Source organism: Scomber scombrus, chromosome 2, assembly GCF_963691925.1.
Source record: "Scomber scombrus chromosome 2, fScoSco1.1, whole genome shotgun sequence".
Lineage (NCBI taxonomy): Eukaryota > Metazoa > Chordata > Actinopteri > Scombriformes > Scombridae > Scomber > Scomber scombrus.
Genome location: NC_084971.1, coordinates 25,462,272 through 25,486,684, shown reverse-complemented (window position 1 = coordinate 25,486,684; position 24,413 = coordinate 25,462,272). Strand labels below are relative to the sequence as shown.

At 41.7% G+C, this 24,413-nt stretch overlaps 2 protein-coding genes across 6 annotated transcripts; one reads left to right on the top strand and one right to left on the bottom strand.

The window, feature by feature from the left end:
* Window positions 1-137: 137 nt before the first annotated feature.
* Window positions 138-20,230, bottom strand: pcm1 (pericentriolar material 1). 5 transcript variants are annotated; one of them, XM_062433517.1, is made up of 40 exons: window positions 20,189-20,230; window positions 18,926-19,040; window positions 18,576-18,824; window positions 17,369-17,695; window positions 15,784-15,954; window positions 15,113-15,232; window positions 14,679-14,865; window positions 14,257-14,366; window positions 13,417-13,690; window positions 13,156-13,312; window positions 12,599-12,805; window positions 12,202-12,368; window positions 11,469-11,698; window positions 11,060-11,202; window positions 10,796-10,925; window positions 10,262-10,432; window positions 10,002-10,165; window positions 9,597-9,806; window positions 9,220-9,505; window positions 8,989-9,134; window positions 8,647-8,894; window positions 7,892-8,072; window positions 7,498-7,802; window positions 7,139-7,300; window positions 6,871-6,927; window positions 6,471-6,643; window positions 5,422-5,553; window positions 4,705-4,834; window positions 4,101-4,268; window positions 3,872-3,969; window positions 3,397-3,531; window positions 3,088-3,291; window positions 2,947-3,000; window positions 2,688-2,841; window positions 1,872-2,020; window positions 1,717-1,777; window positions 1,420-1,619; window positions 1,226-1,318; window positions 994-1,117; window positions 138-835 (listed from the first exon to the last, which is right to left on the bottom strand). In XM_062433517.1, the coding sequence occupies exons 2-40, from the start codon at window positions 19,019-19,021 to the stop codon at window positions 810-812; spliced, it is 6,399 nt and encodes a 2,132-aa protein (XP_062289501.1). In that variant the 5' UTR covers window positions 19,022-19,040; window positions 20,189-20,230; the 3' UTR covers window positions 138-809. The 5 variants fall into 5 exon arrangements, with proteins under 5 accessions (XP_062289501.1, XP_062289485.1, XP_062289493.1 ...); XM_062433501.1 differs by having other exon boundaries at window positions 138-1,117; XM_062433509.1 differs by having other exon boundaries at window positions 138-1,117; window positions 10,002-10,162.
* A 515-nt stretch (window positions 20,231-20,745) lies between these two features.
* On the top strand, window positions 20,746-23,607 carry sart1 (spliceosome associated factor 1, recruiter of U4/U6.U5 tri-snRNP). The gene has a single exon (XM_062433544.1). It carries the CDS (start codon window positions 21,083-21,085, stop codon window positions 23,411-23,413), a length of 2,331 nt encoding a protein of 776 aa, XP_062289528.1. The 5' UTR covers window positions 20,746-21,082; the 3' UTR covers window positions 23,414-23,607.
* The last annotated feature ends 806 nt before the right edge of the window (window positions 23,608-24,413 follow it).

Sequence of the window (24,413 nt, the reverse complement as noted above, 5' to 3'; positions counted from 1 at the left end):
TTTCTGATGCAATTTGTGAGTTATGTGAAACTGGTTATAGTTTGTATTAGATTGTGATGTGTAGGTTTGTAGGTGCAACACGATGGAAAGAAGCTGGAGAAGAAAGACACCAATGTATAAAAAATGTCAACAGTCATTTGAGAGTTCCGGCATTTTATTATTTAAAACTTATTACTGTAATCAACATTTTAATTACATGAAAATGATGGGAAAACTAACCATTAACAGAACAAAACAGTATATAAAGATGTGTCTCAGGGGATAAAAGTTAAGTCTGGAGCATGGAGCTTTACGGTATATAAAGTGTTCAAACTGGAGAGACAATTAGCTCAAGTCAGCCAGCTACAACTAAACTTCCACTCTACTGTAATCTCTTTATAATTAGGAATCAAGTGCAGAAAGGATGAGCTGTACAACAGTAAGGCCGAGACAAATAAAACATTTAAAAATCACAACTCGTGTTCAACTGATCCCAGAACCAAGACTAAGGCGGATCCCAACAGGAGTTTCAGTACTTAAGATTCAAAACAGGCTTAACCGTCAGTGATCAGCAGCACGGAGAGAGCCTCCACGCTACGTAAACACATTCAGAAATTAAAATGAGCTAAGTGTTAATTATGTGTAGAGGTTTAGTTTTTATCTTGTGTGTGTGCGGGGGTCACTGCTAACATGTGACCAATATTATGAGGCTTTGCCCCTTTTTAAACTAGCAGATAAAGAATCAACAATCATACATCCAGAACAGATTTAGGGTGTGAAGCATAGTGTTGCTAAAAATAGTAGATTTAGAGACATCTGTATAGTTTTTTTTACACGCTCTGGGCACCGACATTTTCTGAAAAAGACAAAAGTAAAAATACAGTTTACACTAAAAAGGGAAAGACTTGTATGTGTGTATGTTTGTATTGATGTACACAAGCTAACACTGCTAAGGTGTTTTGGCAACTACACAAACACACTGTAATCCTGAATGACAAGGACTGTAATCCATACCTGGTTCCTTCAGTGCCTGCCCATTTCCCACCAGCCCTGTCAGCGATTCGGTGTTCCCGTTAATGATCTCTACAGACAGGTTGTTATTCTGCTGCTCCTCTACAATTCTCTTCTGTAGCTCCTCCTAAAAAGTTACAACACACACACACACAGTGAGCATCAGATAAAGATTTACTCACAGGGATTTTACACCTCGACTTCCCTTTAAGTTTTTAAATTGGTTAATCATTACCTCACACATGACTGTAAGCTGCATTGGCAAGTCGTCCACCTTGACAAAGTCTTCCTCGTCGGACTTCTGGCTGGTGTTACCCGAGCCCACCTCCTGCATCAACAGCATCAATAAAAGTTAAAGTTAACTAAAAAAAAGCACAACTGTCTAGAAACTAATCACTATTACACTAGCATCTTCCTCCTTGGACTTACATCTACATTGATCATGACAGGAGAGTCTGTGTCAGGGCTGCTAGTGGTGTTTGACTCCTTGTTGAAGTTCTGTGAGGCTTCAGCGCTTTCCTCCGAGGCAGTAACTTTACTCTCCTCCTCGGGGATCTGGCACTCCACCATCACATGTTCTTCTGCTGTTGAATCCACAATCACAGCTGACTTGTTGTTGGTTTCTGCTCCTTTATGTGAGAAGACAAGGGGGAAAAAAAGACTTATAGATGGGCTGACAATACAAAAAAAGTATGTTATTTTATTTTCTGGGAGTTGGTAGCTCACCATCATCCCTCTCAGACCTCTCTTCAGTTTTAGTCTCCTGGATTTCATTTGTTGATATCACCTGAAGGAGGACACGACAGCACAGATCAGATTAAATAAACTGGTCATGTAAACTGTGACTGCTCATGGGACAAATCTTTAATGTCGGCTCTGACCTCCTGCTCCACCTGTCCGTCAGCAGTGGCCTGTAAGGAGGTTTGGACGTCTACAGGTCCGGCCTCAAACTCCTCCATCTCCTCCTCTTCATTCTCATCCTCCCCGCTGCCGTAGTTAGTCAGGGCCTGAGTCTCTGCTTTGGAAAGGCCTGAAAGCAACACAACAGGCAAGAATGAGATTTACTCTGGTTTTACATAACACCCGTGTATAAATAATCGTATTTAGGCAGAAAAAACAAGTTGATAGGGAAAGGTGCATATTTTCAGTTTAACGGTAACTTTTTGTGACTCATTTCCTGCTTTAATGTTCATATTCTTTTCGATTATGATACCTTTTTAATTTTTCTCCTGGCCTTTTCTGTTTTTTAAAGTAAACATTTCCAGATAAAAATGTCTCACTCTGACAAGGTGAAGCACTTTCGCTGAGGAATATATTTTGTTTTGGAGAGAAAATGAGGAAACCTGGGAGGGAGAAAACAATAATACATCACCCCTCCTGCATCATCTCACCTCTTTCATTGTGCATAAACAAGAAATATGAATTTTATGTGTCTTCTTATGAGTGAATTACTTGATATTACACCTCAATTTTACATCCTGAAACAACTTTGCAAAACAGAATTACCAGCTTCTTGTTGACAGGGATTGACTGCCTAATGACTCAATTAGATGCCATAAATATGATTTCCTGGCTGTAGTACTTCAATAATGCCAGAATCAACACTTAACCAACGGGGTTAGGTGTAGTAAAGTAAAATCTAAAATTAGATGATGGGGAACGGAGTGATGATGAAAGAGGCACTAATTTTCACTTACTGATTGACATAGGAATTCCCTGTCCATCCCCCTCTTCCTCATCTTCCTCTTCCTCTTCGACCTCGGAAGCTTCACTGCTCTTGTGGTTCTTCATCTCTGTCTGCAGGTAAATCTCCTGGAAACTGTCACCGTCCTGCTCAGCCTCGTCTTGGTCCTGTAGAAGAAAGAGAGAGAGAGAGAGAGAGACATTAACATAACGCTGATTAATGATGTAGCGAGTGGTGATCATCTCATTATTAATATCAAAATGACTGACAACCTTGTCTTCATCTGAGTAGGCTGGAGATTCATCGCCCCCGGGTTTTAGATTTTCCTAAAGGGGGGGCATAAATAAACAGTCACATAAGTCTGATTAACTCATAAATACTTTTACTATGTTACCAAAAACACAACAACTAACCTTTAGACTGTTTTGGGCTTTAGTGGATTGTTCAGCCCTCTTCTTGTTTTTGTGTTTGGCTGCCAAAGAGGAGCTGCTGCTATTGTCCAAATCCTGCATAAGCCTAAAGAAGGCCAGTTCATTGAAGAGGATCTCCGAGATCTCTACCAGGAGGTCCTCCCCGCAGTCCTTCAGAGTACGGCCCACAAATTTACTGAGGGATTCCTGGAGCAAGAAAAGAGAGTGACAGTCAGGTGTGAGATAATCCGCTACAGATCATTTGAAGTGGTTTCACCTGCATTTGAGGAAACAGTTTGGCAGAGTTCGTACCTGCAGAATGCCTCCCAGCTGTCTGTGGAAAAAGCGGACAAACTCCTTGCTCTCGTCATTCTGCTGCGTGAGAGTAAGGACCATGCGCCGCACAGATGTCAGCAGCTGGACGGAACACACCTCGTCCATGTTCTCCTAATTAAAAAGAAACACGAAAAAAGTGATTAAACATTTATAGAGATGGTGCTGCACCCATCACTAAGGAACACCTACCTGAAGACACTAAATCCAACACTCATTTTAATATCCAATTAAAGCTTGAAATGAGCTAAAGTCATTATCATCACTTTTAATTCCAAGCCAATGCATTCATTTGACTTGAGCCATATAACATTTCATACTTACCAACAAAACAAGTGTTTATGTGTTTCATTATGAGCATAAGAAATTCATATTTGTGAGACTGTAATACTTTCTCTGCTGGCACAAATCCATCACCATATCTACCTACAGCTCCCGGTGTTGGTTTTCGTACCTTGAGGAAGGGAATAACTTCTGTCATGATATCTTTGATCTGACGATCCAACTGCTGGGTGTCAATCTGAGGGCAGCGCACATCACCGGCTGCACCTCCTGCTCACAGACAAACACAAACAACAACGTTATTTTAATCTGACATTCTGCTAAATGAAACAGCAAAGTGGAGGGCAGTGATGGTGTTGCTACAGGTCTTTGTACTCAGGCAGGGTCATGTGATTGGGTACCTTCCACTGGTTCAGCAGCGTTAGCAGAAGGATGTTCAGCATTTGAGACTTCAGAGCCACCTGCACCTGCAGTGCTGGCGTTGCAGGGGTTAAACTCAACTTTAAGCTTCATGCGCTCATACTCCCTAATCCTGGCCAGAGCTTTGTCTAAATGAATCACCGTGTTGCCTATTGGAGCAGCACAGAAAGAAGAGCGAGGGGAGTCAAAAGGAGACAGAGATGGGGATACAAAAAAGTTTTTAAAAAATCAATGAAGCAAGAGAGTGAAGACTGCAATGGATATTAATGCATCTGCAACTAGGTTTACACTACAGGATCAAACAAAAGATGTCACTGAAGTTCCCGAAATATGAGAGTCCATCACTTAACAGTCCTGTTCTGAAAGGAAATATTATTTAATTTGGCCATGCAGTATTGATCCTATGGTGTGAACTGGCTAGTAAACCAAGACATGCCCTGTGTAGCCCTGAGTAGCTCAGCTGTAGTTAAAGGCACAAGCAAAGCATTTCAGTTGAATACTGTGGTGTGTGGGGAAAGGTTTCAGATGCAGTTTTTATCTCCCCAAAATCAAATAGTTTATACATGCATAACTAGCATGCATTACCGAGATCATCCTTAGCAAATGGATCCAGGTTGGAGGAGGTTGACACAGTGCTTTCATTGCCCACAGATTCTGCATCATCCCTCTTCTTCATTGTGGCCTGTGTGAGCCTCAAGTTCTTCTCCACCACCTCCTGAAAAAAGGTGGAGATTCTGTTGTGAGGCAAACACACAGTGTACATCTTACATCTTAGACTTCCTGAACCAAAGGTTGTCCTAATTGTAAGAGAAGATTAATCAAAGAGTGCATGTGAAAATGACACATTTCATCCATTATTCTTGAACAAAGGCATTATTTAGACACAAAGAAGCCACGGAAGACCTTGGCCTAGAACAAAGAACACGTCTGATCTAGCAGAGGAGACGTGGAGAGATGAGGGTCATTTTTTACAGAGCAGCGTCTGAAGTTTTGCTGTCAGGTTAAATTCAAAGACAATGAAGATGGGGAGAGGAAGAATTAAAAACAGAATAGAGTGAGACGTGAAGCGATGAAAAGAGACAAGGCAGGGAAAAAGATGAAAAGAGATAAGGTTAAGAGAGAAACTGATGAAAGACGTGCTGAAATGTAGAGGAGGAAAGTAAAACTGAATGAAGATGGAAAGGATGACTTGAGGGATTGAGAGACATACTTCAGGACTTCAATAAAAAAAATGAAAGAAAAGAGAAACAAGTATGGGCAGTGAGAGAACGCTGCGCTGGGAAGCAATAATGGGCCTCTTACTGCATCACTGGTAGCCAGACTTTCACTGGGTGTGAGCTCAGACTGAGAGCCTGCAGCCCATGCCACAGGGCCGAGTGGGGGCAACTGGTCCTCAGCTGCACTCTTCTCTGCTAGATGCCTGGTCACTATGTCCTGGCAGAGACAAAAGCAGAGCCTATTATGCCATGGACTGATGTTGTCAAGGGGACAAGCCATTTGTATCAGAGGCTGGACTCAAGATTTTTTTTTTTTATATATATATAAATCTGGACTGATTTTGACATCAAATTGCATCACACACATAATATTTCACATATCTGCTCTCAAATCGCAAACACACTGAAACTTAAGAGCAGGAAATAATGCTGCGTCACAGACTTCAGCTCCTCTATCTTTGTAGTTGCCCTCTTTTTCTCCTCCTCAGCTCATTTGTCTTTTATTGTCTGCTGCAGATCTGCTCAGCAGTGACATTCACGCAAGATTCTTGCAAAAATCAAGCATGTTGAAAATTATCGAGGCGGCCCTTATCGCATCTAGAAATGGTCTGAAAACCTGTGACATTATTATCTTATTCTGTCCTGAGCATAGATATACAGCAGCATCCTAAAACTTCTCACAGATTTACTTGAGGGACAATTCAATGTTTCTGATATTATTAATTATGATATTCCTTAACTTATTTTTACTTGGTATATTTTCCTTCTGTATGTAACTTAAGTTGTAAGAATAACATGATGGTATATTTTTGTTATCTTCAGGCCAAAAATATAATTACTGCGTGCTTGAAAAAGGCAAATTTAAACTTTTGATTTACCAAATTGGACATTATTAGTAGTTTTACTATTTTCCTTTTTTTTTTTTTTTTTTTTTTTTTAATTTAGTTAGTTTCTCTATTTGCTGATTATCTAGTTTTGTATGTTTGACATATATATGTTTAAAACAGAATAAATATAATTGTTACAAAGAGGGGATTAAGCAGCATGAATATCTTGTAAACTAAGCCTGACATTAAGGGCATTAACATATTTGATTCAGACATGCACTGAGCAGTTACATTAATCACTACTTACCTGCAGGGAATATAGCGCTCTCTGGCGTAAGTAGTCTGTATTGAGTAGCTGCAGCTCGTGGAAAAGCTCGATGAGAAAGTGGGGTCGTGACTCATTCTGGGAGATCAAAGTCGCCACCTCAGAGTAAATGGTCTCCCTCAGCGCCTCAAACAGAGAGAAGTCGCTGCTTGCATCTGCAGTTTCAAGATTTGACAGGAAGAGATTTGGATGGATACTTGTGTCGTCTCATTCATGAGTAAAAACAACACAATAATGGATAATACAACTCAAAGCAACTGTTATGCAGGTCAGTTTTGGAAGCTTTGGTTTAAGTTCAATAACCAACAATCGCCCATGCATGGGATGCTTAGGTGACGTCAGAACAACCAAAATGATGATGGGATTTGCATGGTGAGTTTACCTGGTGCTTCTGTGCATGCAATTCTGTTAGAGAGGAAGGGTGTTCTCCAAGCATAGGCTGTGAGTAAGATAAATTAAAGTGAAAACAAATTAACCCAAAATGAATGCCAAATGTGCAAAAAAATAAGAAAAATCATATAAAAAGGATAAGATGTTATATTCATGGATAAAAAAAGTCAGTTAATACATGTTTTTTTTTTTTAAAACAACACACAAGAGGGTGGAGGTGGTTGGTAAAACTTTCACAGGAAGTAGTTGTAGTTGTATACCAGAGGAGAGGTCATTTCGTTTGTTCCCAAGCTTTGTTTTGCTGTTTAGTTTCTCTTGAGTCAGCTTGTCCAAAAGACTCTGATTTAGATCCTTCTGACGAGTCGGGGCTGCCCTCTCCTGGGCAAAGTCTGCAGTGCTGCTAACGCTGTCACTCTCATGGCCTGAGGAATGCACCAAAAAATAGGGATTAAAAAAAACACTGGTAAGGATTTTCACATTAAAATTTGTTAGAGCGAATATGGAAAGGGACATCAAAAAATAAACACCTATGCAATCCAATACAATCTAATACAGTCATGCAAGAAATGCTACATTTGAGAAACTAATAAAACGTGTTGATTGAATTCCACTTCAATACCTTCACTGTTCTTGTTGTGCCCTTTGCTCCTCCTGCGGCGACTCTTGCTTGGCGTCTTGCTTCGGGAGGCCAGGTTGGCTTGAGCAGAGGCCTTACGTCCAGCCTTGAAAGTCTTTGTGATGGTGGTGGGATCGACAGGATCAGGCATGCTGCTGAAGCTTTCCTGTGAGGCCCGGTCAAAGTCTTGAGGACGGGAGCGACGGTGGGCCATGGTGGGCGAGGAAGTTGGAGACTCTTCCTCGGTTTTAGATGGGTGATGCAGGACGGTGTTGTTTGCGTAGGAGGTGTTGAGCCAGCCAGTTGGTCTGGAGAAGGTCACATAGGAAATAAGTATGCAGTATGAACGGCAATGTTGAAAAGAATAAATACAAATGGAGAAAAAAAAAGGACATACCCTCTGTCTGTAGCCGAGTTAAGAGGAGAGCGCTGCAGTGGAGGAGGGAAACTCATGTACTCTGTTTTGAGAGAAATGTTAGGGTCTAAATGCTGCTTCTGGTGGTCCGGGGTGGCCTGAGCTGCCGCACCCTGAGGGAACTCACCCATGGCAGGAGGGAAGAATGGAAATAAGTTAAAACCTGCAGAATGAGAAAGAAAAAAAATATTATTTTCTTAAGTTAATGTGTCAATAGTTATGTATTGAAACAGCAGGACTGTAGTCCCTTTTCTGGATGAAACTTTTGATCTTTTATACAACGGGCTGCTAGATCAGGTCAATGCCTTCTACTGACCAAATTGAGTGGACTTAAGATTCTATATTTCATTACTTTAGTCTACCTTGCCTGCACAGTAGATAGCCTCAGAGCCACTTTCGTATTCAAAACATATTCTATATTCATTTTAGAAATCATTAGTTAACCGCAAAATTGAAAATGATTACTCATATCATTAATAGCAGCACTGTTTAGCTACAGTGCATTTTTATTGCAGGTTTAAAATCCAATGAACAGTCACAGTTGTACTTTTATTGATTTTTAGAATAACTGAGAGGGTTTTTGGCACATCATAATCAGAGAGCGCATTTATAATTTCTTATATAGATGATTGAGCTATCAAATCCTGTTGCTTCTAATCCCGACAGTTCTAGACTAAGAATGGGCTTGGACTTCTATGAAAACCAAGCCCGAGAGCTGATAAATATGCATGTCATACCGGGAGGGAACGAGGATAAGGCAGCAGTTGACATGTTGTTGGTTGGAGGGTGAAGAGTAGAGGGGAAAGGGAGGAAGACCCCAGGAGAGACGGAGGGACAGGAGCTGGATTCCTGGGATGAGCCCTGGTTCTGTGTCTGCCAACCTGCTGTTGAAGATGAAGGCTGTTGCTTCTGCTGTTGTTGCTGCTGCTGCTGCTGCTGCTGCTGCTGCTGCTGGCGGAGGAGCTCGTTCAGGACCTGTTTTAGTCTGGAGCAAAGGTATGACAGAATACAGAACATTTAAAAAAATAAACCACATCACAGAAAAAAATGGTGTACTTTTTTTGTACTACTGCTTTCACCTTTGCACATTGTTTTGCTGCCAAGCTAGCTGGGTGTAACACTGGTTGAGCTGGTGCATGACCAGGTGGACTTGTGGTGATGATACATTGTTGGGTAACACACTGTACTGACCCGTCAGCAGGGTTTGTAACATATAAGACAGCGTCTGTGGAAAGAGGTCAGATAGGGGAGGAATGATGAGGCATTTGTCAATTATGACTGTCATTCAGTGTCTTTGCTCAGCAACCAACCTGCTGGTCCTGCAGGAGTGTCTGACACATGCTGGTGCTGAAGTCCAGCTGTCTCTGCAGCTGGCTGACCTGCTCCTGCCAGTGGCATGAGCCTTCAGTGAAGGAGAGTTCAGAAGCCCAGCGCAGGTTCTCCTGCCGCCTTGTACCTCCATGCTGACTCACAGACTGGTTCAAACTTCTGGGCTGCTGCTGCTGCTGCTGCTGCTGTTGTTTGGTCTTTGCCTTAGTATGAGGAGAAGGATGCCCATTACTCTCACATGAGAAGGCTGGTGGAGGCTTCAGGTTGCTGGAGACAAAGACAGGTAAGCACATCATTTAAAAAGACAGATTACAGATATCAGTAATGGATATTTATGAAAATCATTCTGCAGTCTGACCATCCTTGATTCTTCCTGTTACTGTAGGGCCGCTGGTTCCTGCTGGATGAAAAGATGTGGATGTCATCATCAGAGCTGCTCTCTGCACATTCCACCTGTTCCTCTTCCTCCTCTGCACCCATTTCTGAGCGATATTCGTCCTCCTCCTCATCGTCCTCATCATCATCATCATCAAGGTGGCAGGGAGTGGAACCCCAGGTTGCCATTGTCCTGATTACAAATCAGCAAAATGGTATAAAATTGAGCTGCCTGTGGAATAATTATTTCAATTTCTACACGACCTAGAAACAAGGAAATACTGCTCAGTGAGAAGTGCTCTGCCATCCATTAACAACAGTATTCAAACTAACTTTAAAAAAGGTAACTTCTAACTTGGACGGGCCCCTGGAGAATTATGTCTCCTACCTTTCATCCCTACTGACAGACTGTGAGGGTGTAGCAAGTCCCTCTTGGTCGTCACAGAGACCACTACGCCTCTGGTGTTCAGCCATCAAGGACTCTAAGTGTTTTCTGCGCTGACGCAGTTCTTCCCTCAGGATCTGATGGCGACGCATCTCTGACCAAAGCTGCTGGCAATGCAAGAGCAGAGGGGATAGTTTAACAGATCTATGGGGTTCTCAAAGCAGAGGTTTTGTTTTGATCTTATTTATTTTGGCATGTATCACCTCATTGTCAGTGACTGAAGGAATAGCTGCTTCTGGAGCAGTAGGTTTGAGCACAGCTGAATTGGTTTTGGATCCAGAGGAGGAAGAAACCTGGACGGTGGCCGGAGTAGAAGCTGCGACTGGAACCTTCCTCAGTAAACCCTGCTGACTCACTGTGCTCGACACTGACGACTAGAATAGAGATAAGAGATAAAGGTATATTTTAGTAAAAAACATCTAACCACATAAGAAATAACAGCTGTCTATAGTTTTAATTATTTTCTTGCACAGTTGAGGCAGCCTGGACTGTGTTGACATTAATGCAGTGTTTGTAAAGTGGAACCTGGAGTGGATTAAATTATAGACAAATGCAATCTAATGATCATTATTGTACATCATCAATATTTATATTTACTAGTATTTGGCAGCTGACAGGGGATATTGTGAGACCTGTTTTGTCATTTGCGTGTGTGTTTGTGTCTGTGGGTAGGCTTAGATATCACTATGTTTTGTGCAAACCCTATGGGTGTGGGGAGGTTTTTGTGTGTAGAATACCTGCAGGTCGGGGCAAGCCCATTGCAGGTCCTGGATCTTGCCCTGGATTTCAATGAGCCTCTGGCGCTCTTCATGGAGCTGCTTCAGCTCCTGTTTCTGCTGACGCAGCTTCTCTTCATACAGTTTCTCTCTGTAAATCAATCCAGGACAAAAAGATGAGGACAAGAAGATAACAAAACATTCAAAATACACTGAAAAACAATTTTTTGGGAAAACTTTACATTTTAGTCAGGCAGGATTTTCAGATCCTGATTATATACATACCTGGCCTTGCTAGACAGTGAGAGGTCCCTCGGATTCTGTTTGGATCCAGACCCCAGAGGCCCTGCCACAGTAGCTCTGGTATTATTTGGCTGTTGGTGTAAAGCTTCATCCTCATTAGCTGTTGTACCATCTGTGTCGTCACTCTGGATACAGACAGACACACACAATGTTCAGCTTAAGATTGAATCAATGGGTCTTAACCACAAAAAAGGTACTTTTCTGTATGCAGAAGGATAGACAGAGCTTCAGTTGTTAAAGCAAAAATACACCCAAACATTTTAATGCTGTTAAAGAGCATCTGCAGTCAGTGAGTTTTTTTTGTTAAAACTGTTATACAGAATGTTAAGATTTAACAATTGAAGTTATATTAGAAAAAATGTTAATTATGTCATTCAGTCATCTGCCTCACCTGAACCATGGCCACCAACTCCTGCAGCTGCCGTAGTTTCTGCTTGGCTGTCTGCCGATGAACCTTCTGGGCAAAACCTGCTTCGTTCCCAAGACTGCTTCTTCGACTTGACCCCGAAGCCTCGCTGTCTGGAGCTACAGCCTGTGCCCCTTGATCATTATTCAGACCGTCATCATCTTCATCCTCATCCTTCACCTGATTATAAGGGGTGTCCCTATTATACTGGCACTCTAAATGGAAGCAAAGTTATAGGGTAAATGTCAACATTTTTAAAAAACAGTCTGTAATATTGTCATTGAAAAGTGGGTCTCTGGCCTACTGTAAGCTGAACAGACTAAAGATTTAATGTTACCAAGTTTGAACAGAATATTTTAAACAATGATCATTAAAACATGGTACTATTTAAAGTATGACACAACACATCTGTGCACCATTTTGTTGTGTAATGCCAACACTAGCTGAATAGAGACACCTTTTGAAATACAGCCTTGATAATCAAATGGAAGGATAACAATCAGCTGCAGGAAAATGTAACAACACTAGTTTTAACTACAGGACACTACAGGACTTACTATAAGTGCCTAATAAAATAAAGTCTAACCCTATCAATTCAATTATTTATTCCAACCATTTACCTTGCAGGGAAAAATTTGATTATATAGTGTGAAAACTCAAGAGAACTGTTACGATGAGGTATAACAGTGAGCTGTTATGAATGTGTACATGAACGTACCTATGGCTGAGGGGATGTTAAGGCTCCGGAGGTTGGCTGCTGACCGGTTGTTGATCTCACACTCAGTGTTGAGTCTGCCGTCCCGGTTATTGGTGGCACTACTCCTGACACTGCGCCCGTTGGTCAAGCTGTTCAAGTCTGTCCAGTTTCCACTGCGCTGTGGGTTTCTGAACAGATTGATTGACTGTTACGGATACATCACAAAGCCAGTAATTGAATTACACACACCATGATCTAATGCTGAACTTGAGCTTGCCTATTTGCCCTCCCACTGACAGTGTTTCAGTATAATTTTTCCACTGTAACAAAATTTGTTAAATCTGTGTGTGATTAGCTTCTTTATAAAAGTCCAATCACTCCATAAAAAAAGTGTCATTTTATTCATTTACACACCCACCTGATGTTAGTTACAGGCTGGCGATTCTCCTGCTCGGAGTCAAACATGGCCTCAAACATAGAGCCATCCTCTGTCTCATCCTCTTCGTCCTCATCATCCTCCTTCACATTTTCATTAACTGCATCCACCATCATATCAGAAGTCTGCTCATAGTACTGAACCAACTCACGTAACTCATTCAGACGCTTGTGAACCTCCTTTAGCTTCCTGTAGAGTGACAGAGGGAGTGCGTACACATGTGTGGATGAAATGAATGCTCACTGGAGTTAATAATTTAAATGGTTATGTGATACGCCAGGACAATGCCTTTCCGATTCCCCATTTTACTAAAAGTCAAAGTGCAGGGTCATCTACAGAAAAGTACCCCTTTAACAGGCGGAGACAGGTGTTCAAGCACACTTCAGCAAAGACTGATTGTAGTGCACAGGGGGATTTGTAGTAGGTGTTCCTGCTGTAAAGTTATACTACACAACCCCCACTCTATTCTACAATACTCTTGCTGCTGATATCTGACCCACCCATTCAACCGGTTAGCGCTTTGTGGTTTTTTTGTGTACCTGAGCTTGTCTGTGGAGTTGGAACTGTCCTGGTGTTGCGTGAGAGCGGGATGAAAGGAGGCCGAGGCCGAGGCCGAGGCCCCATTAGAGCAGAGAGCAGATGGACAATCTGAGGATCCTCCCATACTCAGACTGTACTGTGTTGACAAACCACGACCTAAAAGTGACCACACACAGTTCATCAACCCTTTAGTTTAAAAATAACACAAAAAAACACACACAAAGAATGACAGCATGAAAAGGCAAAAGAAATATTCTCACAAGAGTTATTGTTAAGAGTCTGGTCTCTGAGTGAATGCAGTTCTTGTAGGATCTTGTCCATGGTTTGTTTCTTGTCTTGAAGTTCTTGGAGCTTAGTGAGTTTGGCACTAGCAGCTGTTGCCCCAGTGTCTAGGCCAGTGTGGGGACCAGAGGCAGAGTGAAGAAGGGGCCTGTGTGGAGGTGGACCAAGAGCCTGGGGAGCCCTGGACCAGCACACCTCTCTGGAGAGGGAAAGGCTCTCTGCCTGCCGACGGTTGTCTGGCACTGCCTTAGTCTGCGGGGCATAAATAGAGGGACGCTTGAACTGAAACTTTGTTAATACATTAAACTGTTTAGATACATTTCTTGATAAAATAAAGATAAAAAGGTTCATGCTGCATGTCAGATGAGTGACACAGTAGGACAGAACATGTCAACACTATCAATTAGTCTCTATATTTAAATGTATTGTGACAAAATCTTCACAGATATGAGGCACAGTTTTCATAGCTACATAAATTTAAAGTTAGATTTTTAGATGTCACAGTATGATATCTTAAATACTTGAGAACATATATTTTAAAGATTAGAAGTTTTCTTTACAGTAAAATACTGAATTAAACATTTGATTCCATGGGACAATCCTGAGTAACTTTCAACATGCAATTTTAAATACTATCTACTTTAAATACTAACTAAATATCATAGCATACTGACACAAACATAATGACACAATGCTTTAATAATTATTATTAATGAATTGGAGTAAATAAGTCAGTAGCCAGTTCATTGAAAGAAATATTCCAAAATGATATAACACTATTATTTAAAAAGACAATGCAGATGTAGGGACAGCTGTACCTGGGAGTCATGTAGCTGGTTGTGGAAACGCTGGATCAAATCATTCAACTCATCGTTGAGCTCTGATGTGATGCTCAGGCCCGACACACTGCCTGTGGTTTCTGTCACAACTAACGCAACACCAAACGCAAAAGGAAATAAACATAGTGGAGACTGTGTTAATGTGTTTTAATCATTAAAATAGAAAAATCATACAAATACCAGCAATTATTATCAACAGTTCTGTCAAATAAAATCTCATTAAATGGTTTCTAACTACTTTCTTAGTAATGCATCTCTGTCTGCAAAAAGAAAGGAATGTACACCATCTTTTCCCTTTAGACAAAAAATCTGCTACCTAATTTTGTGAATGGCTTACTTTAAATCCACACAAAAAACATACACTTGTATGTGAACATGTCTGTGATGTGTGTGTTTCTCACCAGTGTCCTCAATCACAGCGAGTGCATGTTCTGCACTGTGCTGCATGGCCATCAGCGCTTCCTGTCGGCCCTGCAGGGCCCTGAGCTGTTCCTGCTGCTCCAGCATCTTCTTCAGCAGCTCGTGCTGTTTACGCAAGTTCTCCAGCTCTTCCTTCTGGTCAGTTCGCACAGTTTCTGGCCTGCCGCCCTGCAGAATAAACACCCGCATTCCTTTACCAACACTGACTCAACCAAAACACAGTGACGTCAATACTACACTGCTGCTCAGCGGAGAGGAGCTTCTGAGGTACTGACAAAGCAAATTAAGGATAGCATGCAATGATAAAAGAAAAGAAAAGGAATTGACTACATGCAAATCAACAGTAAGCATTAACAAAGGTAAAAAGTGGCAGATTTTTTTTTTTTTTTAAACTGTCCTCAATAAATGTACACACCGTTGCATTGGAGGCATCTGAAGAGCGCACCTCAATGTTAAGAGATGTACTCTCTGCCAATGAACCCGAACCCACAGCTGAGTCCAGGGTCCCAACATCATCCTCCTCGTTATCCCGTGCCTATGGAAACAGTAAAGTGACATGCAGGTAGCCAAATAGAAAAGTAGATGAGAAAAAAAGATGTTGTCAACTGTTTGCCATTTTGAAAGGTAACAACAAGTAACTGTAAGCTCCCCCTGATGCTCCATAGATGAGAATACCTGTATACATCAGTTAATGAAATACAGAGAACAAAAACCTGGCTGTTCACTAAATATTTATATTTCTTGCAAAGACGACTTCATAAATCAAGGCACAATGATTCTAAACAGTATCCCGCAGCAAAGGAAGGTAGCATGCTGTGTCCTAATTTCATCAGAAGATGAAAGCAGATGAAACATGACCTGACTGTTGAAGTGTTTCAAGACACACAGAAAGACAGCAATTAATTATATATGTGTGGCAAGCTGCCAAGATAAAAAGGCAAACAGGTTCCTTTTCAACTATGTGTTAGCCAAGAAATAACCTTAAAATATGAAAGATACTGAAATTGTAAACCTTTGTCTAACAGAATGGGAAAACACAACACTAGAAGAGTAAAGAGAAGCTAGACAAACAAATGACAGACTTACCAGCATTTTCTGCAGGAACCGTAAATAGGACTTCTCCTGCTCTTTGAGGTGGTCGATGAGATGGGATAGGCGCTCCACGTTTGCCGGCACGTCATTCTTCTCCACCAGGTCATCCCGCATGGAGCTCGCCTTGCTGATGTACTCCCGGATCTGTACAAGCTTGCTCACCACCTGAGAGCATACAAAGAGAGGGGTGGTGGGGGTGGTGTGAGGGTTTGAGTATCAGAGGTGTAAACAAAAGATAAGACAGAGAAAGACGAAAGGAAAGGAAAGGTAAGTGAGCATCTGGAGCGATGGCTCAGACTGGGCTAAACAAGGGCAGAAAGGGGGTTGGGCACAAAACTCACCGGGCACCAAGGGTGGCATATTTATAAATTGCCCTAAATACAGCCTAGTTTCAGCTGCACTAGCTCTCCCTCACTTTCATCCTAGTTTTGGTTTCTCAGAGTTGTCTGGAGTGCAGTGATACATATGCTATGCACATATGACCAGGGAGGCAAACTTGATATTAAATGTAACAAATAATCATCAAAGCAGGGTTGTTAACTTAACTACATAATGAAATATAATGAACCCATTAAAAGCAATAAACACCAATATTTTACTGGGTCTTTGCACAAAATAACCAGGATATATCAAAGGGAGAGTGCTGGTGTTGCTTACCAGGGCTAATTACTGCTGTCACCTCAAACCTCAGGCAGGCTAGCTTTCTTTTTGTATTTAGGCTATGGAGGAGGTATGTTTGCGAGTGTTGTAGTTCTCCGTGCCTCCCAAAAGATGTTTTTAACTTTACTGATTGCACCCTGAATGTTGTAAAACTGCAATATCTCAAAAACAAAGTTAAGTAAAATGATATGAGATAAGGTTCAGTGTCTCTTGTCTCTGTCATTTGATAGTCCTGTCAGAGGACTATCAATTCTATATCAAAACATGTTTGAACTCAATGCTGTTATTCATAAAGCAACTTCTTCTTAAAAAGCTATTTTGGAGCACCTTGGTAGTCGAGTGGTACCATGCATGCCATACAATGGCAGCGTCCCTGGTTCGATTCCGGCAAGGGACCTTTGCTGCAGGTCATTCCCCTCTCTCCCTGTTTCCTGTCGGCCTCTCTGCCAAGTGCTTGCAAATAAAGGCAAACCATGGCCAAAAATAATAATAAAAAATAAAAAAGCGAATTTCTTTATTCTTTCTTGAAGAAACCTCTGGTCATAGGCTGATGTAGCAGGGATCGGTTTACTGTAATCAATGCTCACTGCTAAGTCAAACTCTAGTGGAATCATTGCCATATAAGAATGACAATGTATAAAGACTGAATATCTCAGTCTGAATATTTACTTTTAATTCTGACCGAAAAAACGTTTTCATACAATACTAGTGAAAACTTTGAACATAAGTCCCCATAATCTTGAATCAGAAATTGTGTCAAAACTTCTAACTGGGGCTGTACAAGAAAGATATAATTTATTTGTCATACGACTTGCTGTGTGTTTTCCAGAGCAAAACCACTACATGGCATTATGTGGATGCTCAATCAGAAGAGAAAGAGCCGAGAAAGAAATGTAGTACCAATAAAACTAAATATTACCTGGCTGCTGTCTATTCTGGGATCTCCTCTTCCATATTCTCTGTGTGCCGACAGCCCTCTCTCAATGCCACCACGGCTGGGCCTTGATGTTTCCTTGGTGGGGATCACAGGGGTTAACGTATCCCTGAATCCTGGGCTCTGTTTCTTAGTTTCCTTGGTTATAGCTGGGGTGGCTGGGGCAGAGAAGGAGGGAGGGAGCATCTCCTTGCTTTTGTTAGTATTTACATGAAGAGGTAGGAAGTTGTAGGGCTTCTTGTTCTCTCCAGCTAACTGGCGCTGGTTGTTGGCAGCTGTGACACGCCCCTGGGAGTCACTGCCGATGCTCCTCTGAAAAAAAGAAAGATGTAAGTCAGACAAATCATGACTTTATTTTAACATTTACATTTACATTTAGTCATTTAGCAGACGCTTTTATCCAAAGCGACTCACAAGGGAGAATAACATTCAAGCTACATTGCAACATTTTAAAAACTCTGACACTGTAAGTATTGAGGTTTTAATTAATGTAATAAACCAACTGTGCAACGCAAGAACATGTGACAGTAAACCAGTAAAAACAATGGACAATCCTGTCTCTGACTTCAGATTTGTCAACCAAGGAAGCACCTAAACAATAATGTCTTGTACAGCTCTGCTATTCTGCCACCCTCAGCTCTGCTACAGACCAAGGCCAACTAAACAACTCCATACAATGCTATGACAAATATTCTGCAGCTGCTTCGTCTACTGCCTGCCAGAGCAGCACAACTTTACATTGGCATTTCACTGGACACGAACTGCAACTATTTATTTAGTTTGACAGTATGATTAAGATTGCTGTTTCATGTGCATGAGCTTCCAAAACAACACTAGTAAAAAAGGCCATCTTCCTGTGAGACTTGACAGGAATGACTATCTACAATCAGTATAAATATAAACATTATGCCACTGTGTGTCCTCATGCTAATGTTGGTAGAGGACTGACAATGAATACAGGAAGCTGCTCATCGAAACATTGCTCCATAGCACTAGCCGTGGTAAAAACTCCACAGTGTGCTTTTAAAGTCAACTTTTGCCTCCAATGAGTTCACACTAGGAGCACTACAGAGACACTACTCACTATGTGCTGTAACAGAACAGTAAGCTACTTGCATTAAGAACAACATATTGCCCACATGAAACACATGGAACAAAAAAATGTTTCTAATAGAGCATTGCAGCTTTTCACCTCATCCAGGTCTGTGAAATTGATCCTCTGACGCAGCTTGTCAAGCTCAGCCTGGTCTGGGACAGACATCTGAGTGGAGTATTTAATGTGGGGAAAGGAATGAGGAGTACGTGCCCTCCTGCGCCCAGCCCCAGGGGTGGACTCTGGCGAAATATCATTAGTCAGGCGGCTCTCCACCACTGCAGCTGACAGTTTCTTCTTGTTCTTCTCTGAGGATCTGTTGGCTTTCTTCTGCTGCACACCCCAATCCTGATCAACAGCAGAACATTTGCTCAGTTAGTAATTATGTGTGTTTATTTTTAGAGAGACAGATAAACATCCAGTATGCTGTGCATATCAGGGCCCCTTACCATGTTGTTGAGTCTGTCTTCCAGACTGCCATTGGTTACAGTCCAGTTGTGCAGCTCTTCTGCACTGTCATCAAAAGGAGTGCCTCCAGTTGCCATGTCACCCACTTACAGCTTGCTGGAATTCACAACAAAATATCATACTGGTCATTAGCCAGACAGAACAAACAAGTTACACAAGTCTACCTATATTTAAAAAATAAAAAATATACAGTTGAGGAGAATTTAAAGTTGCAAGCTAACATTACTGTAGATATTCCACTTGACACTAACATTAGCTAGACAGCAAACTTGACAAGAGTCAGACTTATCTAAGCTGCAAGTATCTTCCTTAGCATATATTACTCTGCTATTCACGGTTATTCTCGGTTAATAAAGCTGCTCATATATCACGTTATTATACAGACAAGCTTTAAGAATCTACTATATAGCTAACACGAAAGCATAAAATGCGTCATTCCTTACCAACAGCACGTTTAAGTCAGCAGCTAACTTTAGCTAAGGTAAACTTATCCAGTCACGACTAGCTTGACAACATCAGTGCGTTGATCGAATAGACTATACTGCCCTGTCCGGTAACGTAAGCTGCCGGTGGACTCTACCTATATACGGTACGGGCCCGCTTTGGTTCCCGGGAAAAAAAACAACACAATGAGACCTTCCCTCCACCACGCAGCGAGTTAGCGCGATCTTTCTGTAACTACTACTCCCTGTAGCTTGCGATAGCTTGGCAGGCAAAGTGTGAAGCTACAGGCATTAATACAGTGCGCGTAATCAAACGCTAACAAACGTTAATTGACGCTGAACTTTCACTAGCTTAACATTTTGTGACCTAGTTACGTCCCCCCAGAATCGCCATGGCAACCCCGAACTGCACCGTTAAGTTAAGCTAACGTCAACGGCTCTGAATGTCAAAAACAACCATCAGTTTATGCGTTTATTATCTGTTGTCGATCATATCATTAAAAAAAGGAAAGCAAAATAAACCCCGATTTCAAAGAAGTCGTCAAGCTTGCACAGGTTTGCTGGCTAAATGCTACGTAGCTTCTGGCTAACAGCGGAGCTAACTTTTTTAAATGCCTGCACACAAAAGTTGACACAAACACAAGCGTCTTTAGCTCGCGTTAACAAAGCTAACATAACATAACATTAACTTAAGACAGCTGACCAAATATCTGGCTTTTCAGACAGATTTTATTAAGATGGTTACTAGCCAAGTTAAGTTTTGCAATTGGATCTATATATATATTGAGTTGTTGATATTACCCGTAGAACAGCAAGCCTCTTCCCACCATCAACTCTGAATGGATGTAACCTGGCCTGATATAAACACTCCCGTCCAGCAGGGGGCAGTGTATATTTCCTATCATTGGACACACAGGACTCAATCAAACATTAAGTAAAATAGGGAAACACATTAGACAGGTTTTTTTGTTCACAATGTACACAACCAGAAACAGTTCAAAATGTATTTGCTGGAGTGCAGTAATTACCAGGGAGGAACGACGGGAGGTGATCCAAATGCTGGGGAAAGAAAAGCTGGAATTGACATTAGGGAATCTGTTAGGGAGTACATCACAAAAAGGGTTGGGTATTTTAATGAAATATTTAAAGGACACGGATATAGAAAATAGGCTATAGGGTTTTGTGTTTTTTTTTTTAATTAATTAATTTTGATTTAGTGATTTTATAGTTCTGACCGGTTCTGACCACACTCCAGTCCAGTAGGTGGCGGTAAGTGCACCTAAAAGTTGGTTGCCAACCGCCAATAAAAACCTATAGAAGAAGAAGAACAGGAAGTGCTTTGACAATAAGACGACATCATGTTGTCGTTCGCTGTTTGTTAGAAGCGAAGGCCGAGGTAATAATCCTTGAGCAATTATGGATTTACTGACTTAAAGAAAACTAACAGCCTGGCTATTTTGTACACATCGTCACTTACCGTCGTTGACTGTCGGGTTCACGTATTTTTCAAGTAATTTTTGTATCTACACTGAGTGAGTTAAGCCATCAGCTAGCCACTTAGCACTGAAAGCTAACGTGGGCCAGCTCACGTTAAGTTATTTTTATTACACTTAATCCTATCTAAAGAGACTGTGTGAGTACGTTTGAGCGTGTTTTTTTGGAGCTAGTACAGTTGAAACTAGCCTGAGAGACACAATGGGTTCGTCCAAGAAGCATAAGGAAAAGAGCCGCGACAAGGACACCGAGGAGCGCCGCCGTGAACACAAGAAACACCGCCACAAGGACCGAGAGAGAGACAGAGAGGCTTCAGACCGGGATGGGACTCGGGGTAAAGAGAAACGAAAACGCTCCGGGTCCAGGGAAAGAAGTGGACGAGATAGCCGCAGCAAAGGCGAAAGGAGCGGCGGGGAGCCACGGGTGAAGAAGGAGAAAGTTGATCTTGCATATGAGGAAGGTAATAATACAGAAGTGGAGCCCCAGTCTGCAAGCGGAGATGCATCGCTCAGCATTGAGGAGACCAACAAACTCAGAGCCAAGCTGGGACTGAAGCCCCTGGAATTAAATCAGACCAAAAAGGAGCTTGGCACAAAAGAGGACCCAGTGGTGGCTGAGACTATCAACCCAGTTCTTATCAAGAAGCAGAAAGATATGAAGGAGAAGCTGGCAGCTTTGAAAGAGAAACGCATCCAAAACCAGAAATTGGGAAAAGTCAAGTCCCTAGCAGATGACGACTGGCTGGATGACACCGCTGCTTGGGTGGAAAAAAGCCGGAAGTTGGCTAAAGAAAAAGAATTGGCAGAAAAACGAGCCAAACTTCTGCAAGAGATGGATGAGGAGTTCGGTGTCAGCAGTCTGGTCGAGGAGGAATTCGGACAAAGCAAGAGGGAAGCCTATACATCTGGAGATCTGAAAGGACTCAAAGTGCAGCACAAGGTGGAATCCTTCAATGAGGGCCAAACTGTCATCCTGACACTGGAAGACAAAGGAGTGCTCGCAGAGGAGGAAGACGTTCTCATAAATGTGGGACTGGTTGACAAGGAGAAGGCCGAAAAAAATGTGGAGTTAAAAAAGAAAAAGCCAGAATACAAGCCCTATGAAGAAGAGGAGAGTGTGGACGACATGGTTACGTTTAAGTCCCACTCTGTGCTGTCAAAGTATGATGAGGAGATTGATGGCGAAAAGAAAAAGAGTTTCCGACTGAATACAGGGGGCTTTGCTGATGGAGAGCGCGAGCGGGAGCTCCAGGCCATAAAAGAGGCTCTACGAAATCAGGCCCAGTCCTTGGAAATGCCCTCTCTCACTATCGCGTCTGAGTACTACACACCCCAGGAAATGGTCGGCTTTAAAAAAACAAAACGCCGTGTGAAGAAGATCAGAAAGAAGGAGAAGCAGACAAATGCAGCTGATGAACTCCTCGATGACACTCGGTGTACTGATTTCGGCTCCAGGTCACGTGGCAGAGGCCGCAAACAGGTGGAAGACGACAGCGAAGAAGTTAAGGAAGAGGAAAGCGAAGTGCCAAATGTTGTCCCCCAAATGTCTGATGACATCAGGATGGCAGAAATGGACATAAGCGATGAAGAAGACTTCACACCCCCTGAGCCTGCTGCGATTGAGGAGGACGAGGCGGAGCAGGAGCTGCAGAAACAACTGGAGAAGCAGAGGAAGCTAAAGCAAAAGCAGCTTCTCAAAGACTCTGGGGAGAAGGTGGCAGAGCAGATTAAAGTTCTTAGTAAAGACGACCATGACAATGATCCTGAGAAGAAGAACAACATTGTTTTCAACGCGACCTCTGAGTTTTGCAGAACTCTGGGTGACATTCCAACGTACGGCCTGTCAGGCAACAGAGAGGACCAAGAGGACATTATGGATTTTGAACAGGAGGAAGAGAAAGATGATGCTGGAAATTCAGACTCGGATATGGATGAGAATGTTGGATGGAGCATGGTTAACTTGGATGAAGAGGTGAAACAACCAGATTTCTCCACAGCCTCTGCCACCATTTTGGATGAAGAGCCAATTGTCAACTCTGGGCTTGCTGCTGCATTGCTGTTGTGCAAAAACAAAGGTCTTTTGGACACTCAAATGCAAAAGGTTGCCCGTGTCAGAGCACCAAAGGGCGCCCTGCCCAATGACAACTACTGCATCGAGGACAAGATGGGCTTTGATGACAAGTACAGCCGCAGAGAAGAATACAGAGGCTTCACCCAAGATTTCAAGGAGAAGGATATGTATAAACCTGACGTCAAAATTGAGTACGTGGATGAGTCTGGGCGGAAACTGACCCCAAAAGAAGCTTTCAGGCAGCTTTCACATCGCTTCCATGGAAAAGGCTCTGGAAAGATGAAAACAGAGAGGAGGATGAAAAAGCTTGAGGAGGAGGCGCTGCTGAAGAAGATGAGCAGCAGCGATACTCCTCTAGGGACGGTGGCTTTGCTTCAAGAGAAACAGAAATCCCAGAAAACACCATACATTGTGCTTAGTGGGAGTGGGAAAAGTATGAATGCCAACACCATTACTAAATAAGTTTTGGGGAAGAGAGAATTATCTTGAACACAAAAATATACATGCACATACACACAGAGAGAGACACACACACACACACGTTTACAGGCTGTTTTAAGTGTAAAAAGTACCTGCAACAATTTAATGCATAAATCATACAAGCTTCATTGTTGTATTAAAGAACTGTTCAATAAATTGAGTTCAAATTAGAGAAATGTTTTTGCTTTTTTGTGTTTCAAATTTGTGGAGATTAATTCAGAAGTTAAATATCTTCAGGATTACAAATATAGTTTTGATATATATCTAAAATTGTGATTGTCAGATTTTGAAGTCTTTGTTTAGTTTCTTGAGAGCTGTCGAGCATTTTGCAGGATGAGGTCAGAAACAGGTCCGGTGAAGGGGAAAATGTATTCATCAAAAAGTTTTCAAATGCATTTGAGTTCTGTTTTGAAGTTACAAAACCAGACAAATTTATTCAGTGGGGGGTTTTTTTTAGTTAAATGTGGTTCACTACAAAACCAAACTGCATATGTTAAAGGTTAAACACTGAAAAAGCTTTGTAGTGTTTAAAATTAATTATTTTTATGAAAACAGTGGAGTATCATATTTACACAATCTTTAAGATATGTTTCACAGAAAGTGGTCCAATAGTCATGTGTCACAAGTTCAGTAAAGTAATTGTTGGCCTTGAATTTGGTTATCTGACTAAATTAAAAAGGCTTTAACCATTTTATGACAATAGTATGCATTTGGCAAATGTTTACATTAAACACTGTCCAACAACAGAATTTTTATCCAATAGATGGCAGCCTAGTAAAGGTTTGTTAAATGACAAATGACAGGTAGGTGGTTGCTTTTAAGGTGTAGCTGTCCTTTTTGTCCAAAATTACTAAGATTAATGCTATTATAATTAAGGTAAAGTACAAACAATATTTCGCATGCATCTACTTAAAATAAACCTCTTTCAGTACCTCCAAAGAAATTCACACACTCGTCCAGATTACCAAATAAGTATTAATAC

Bases quoted from the DNA above. Each gene is read 5' to 3' on its own strand.
- pcm1 (XM_062433501.1), bottom strand. From the start codon at position 19,021: ATGGCAACTGGAGGCACTCCTTTTGATGACAGTGCAGAAGAGCTGCAC. The intron at 15,233-15,783 runs GTAAGTCTGTCA...CTGTTTCCATAG, and splicing joins GGTTCCTGCAGAAAATGCTG to GCACGGGATAACGAGGAGGA. The intron at 4,269-4,704 runs GTAATGCATGCT...CTGCTCCAATAG, and splicing joins ATTTGCTAAGGATGATCTCG to GCAACACGGTGATTCATTTA.
- sart1 (XM_062433544.1), top strand. From the start codon at position 21,083: ATGGGTTCGTCCAAGAAGCATAAGGAAAAGAGCCGCGACAAGGACACC.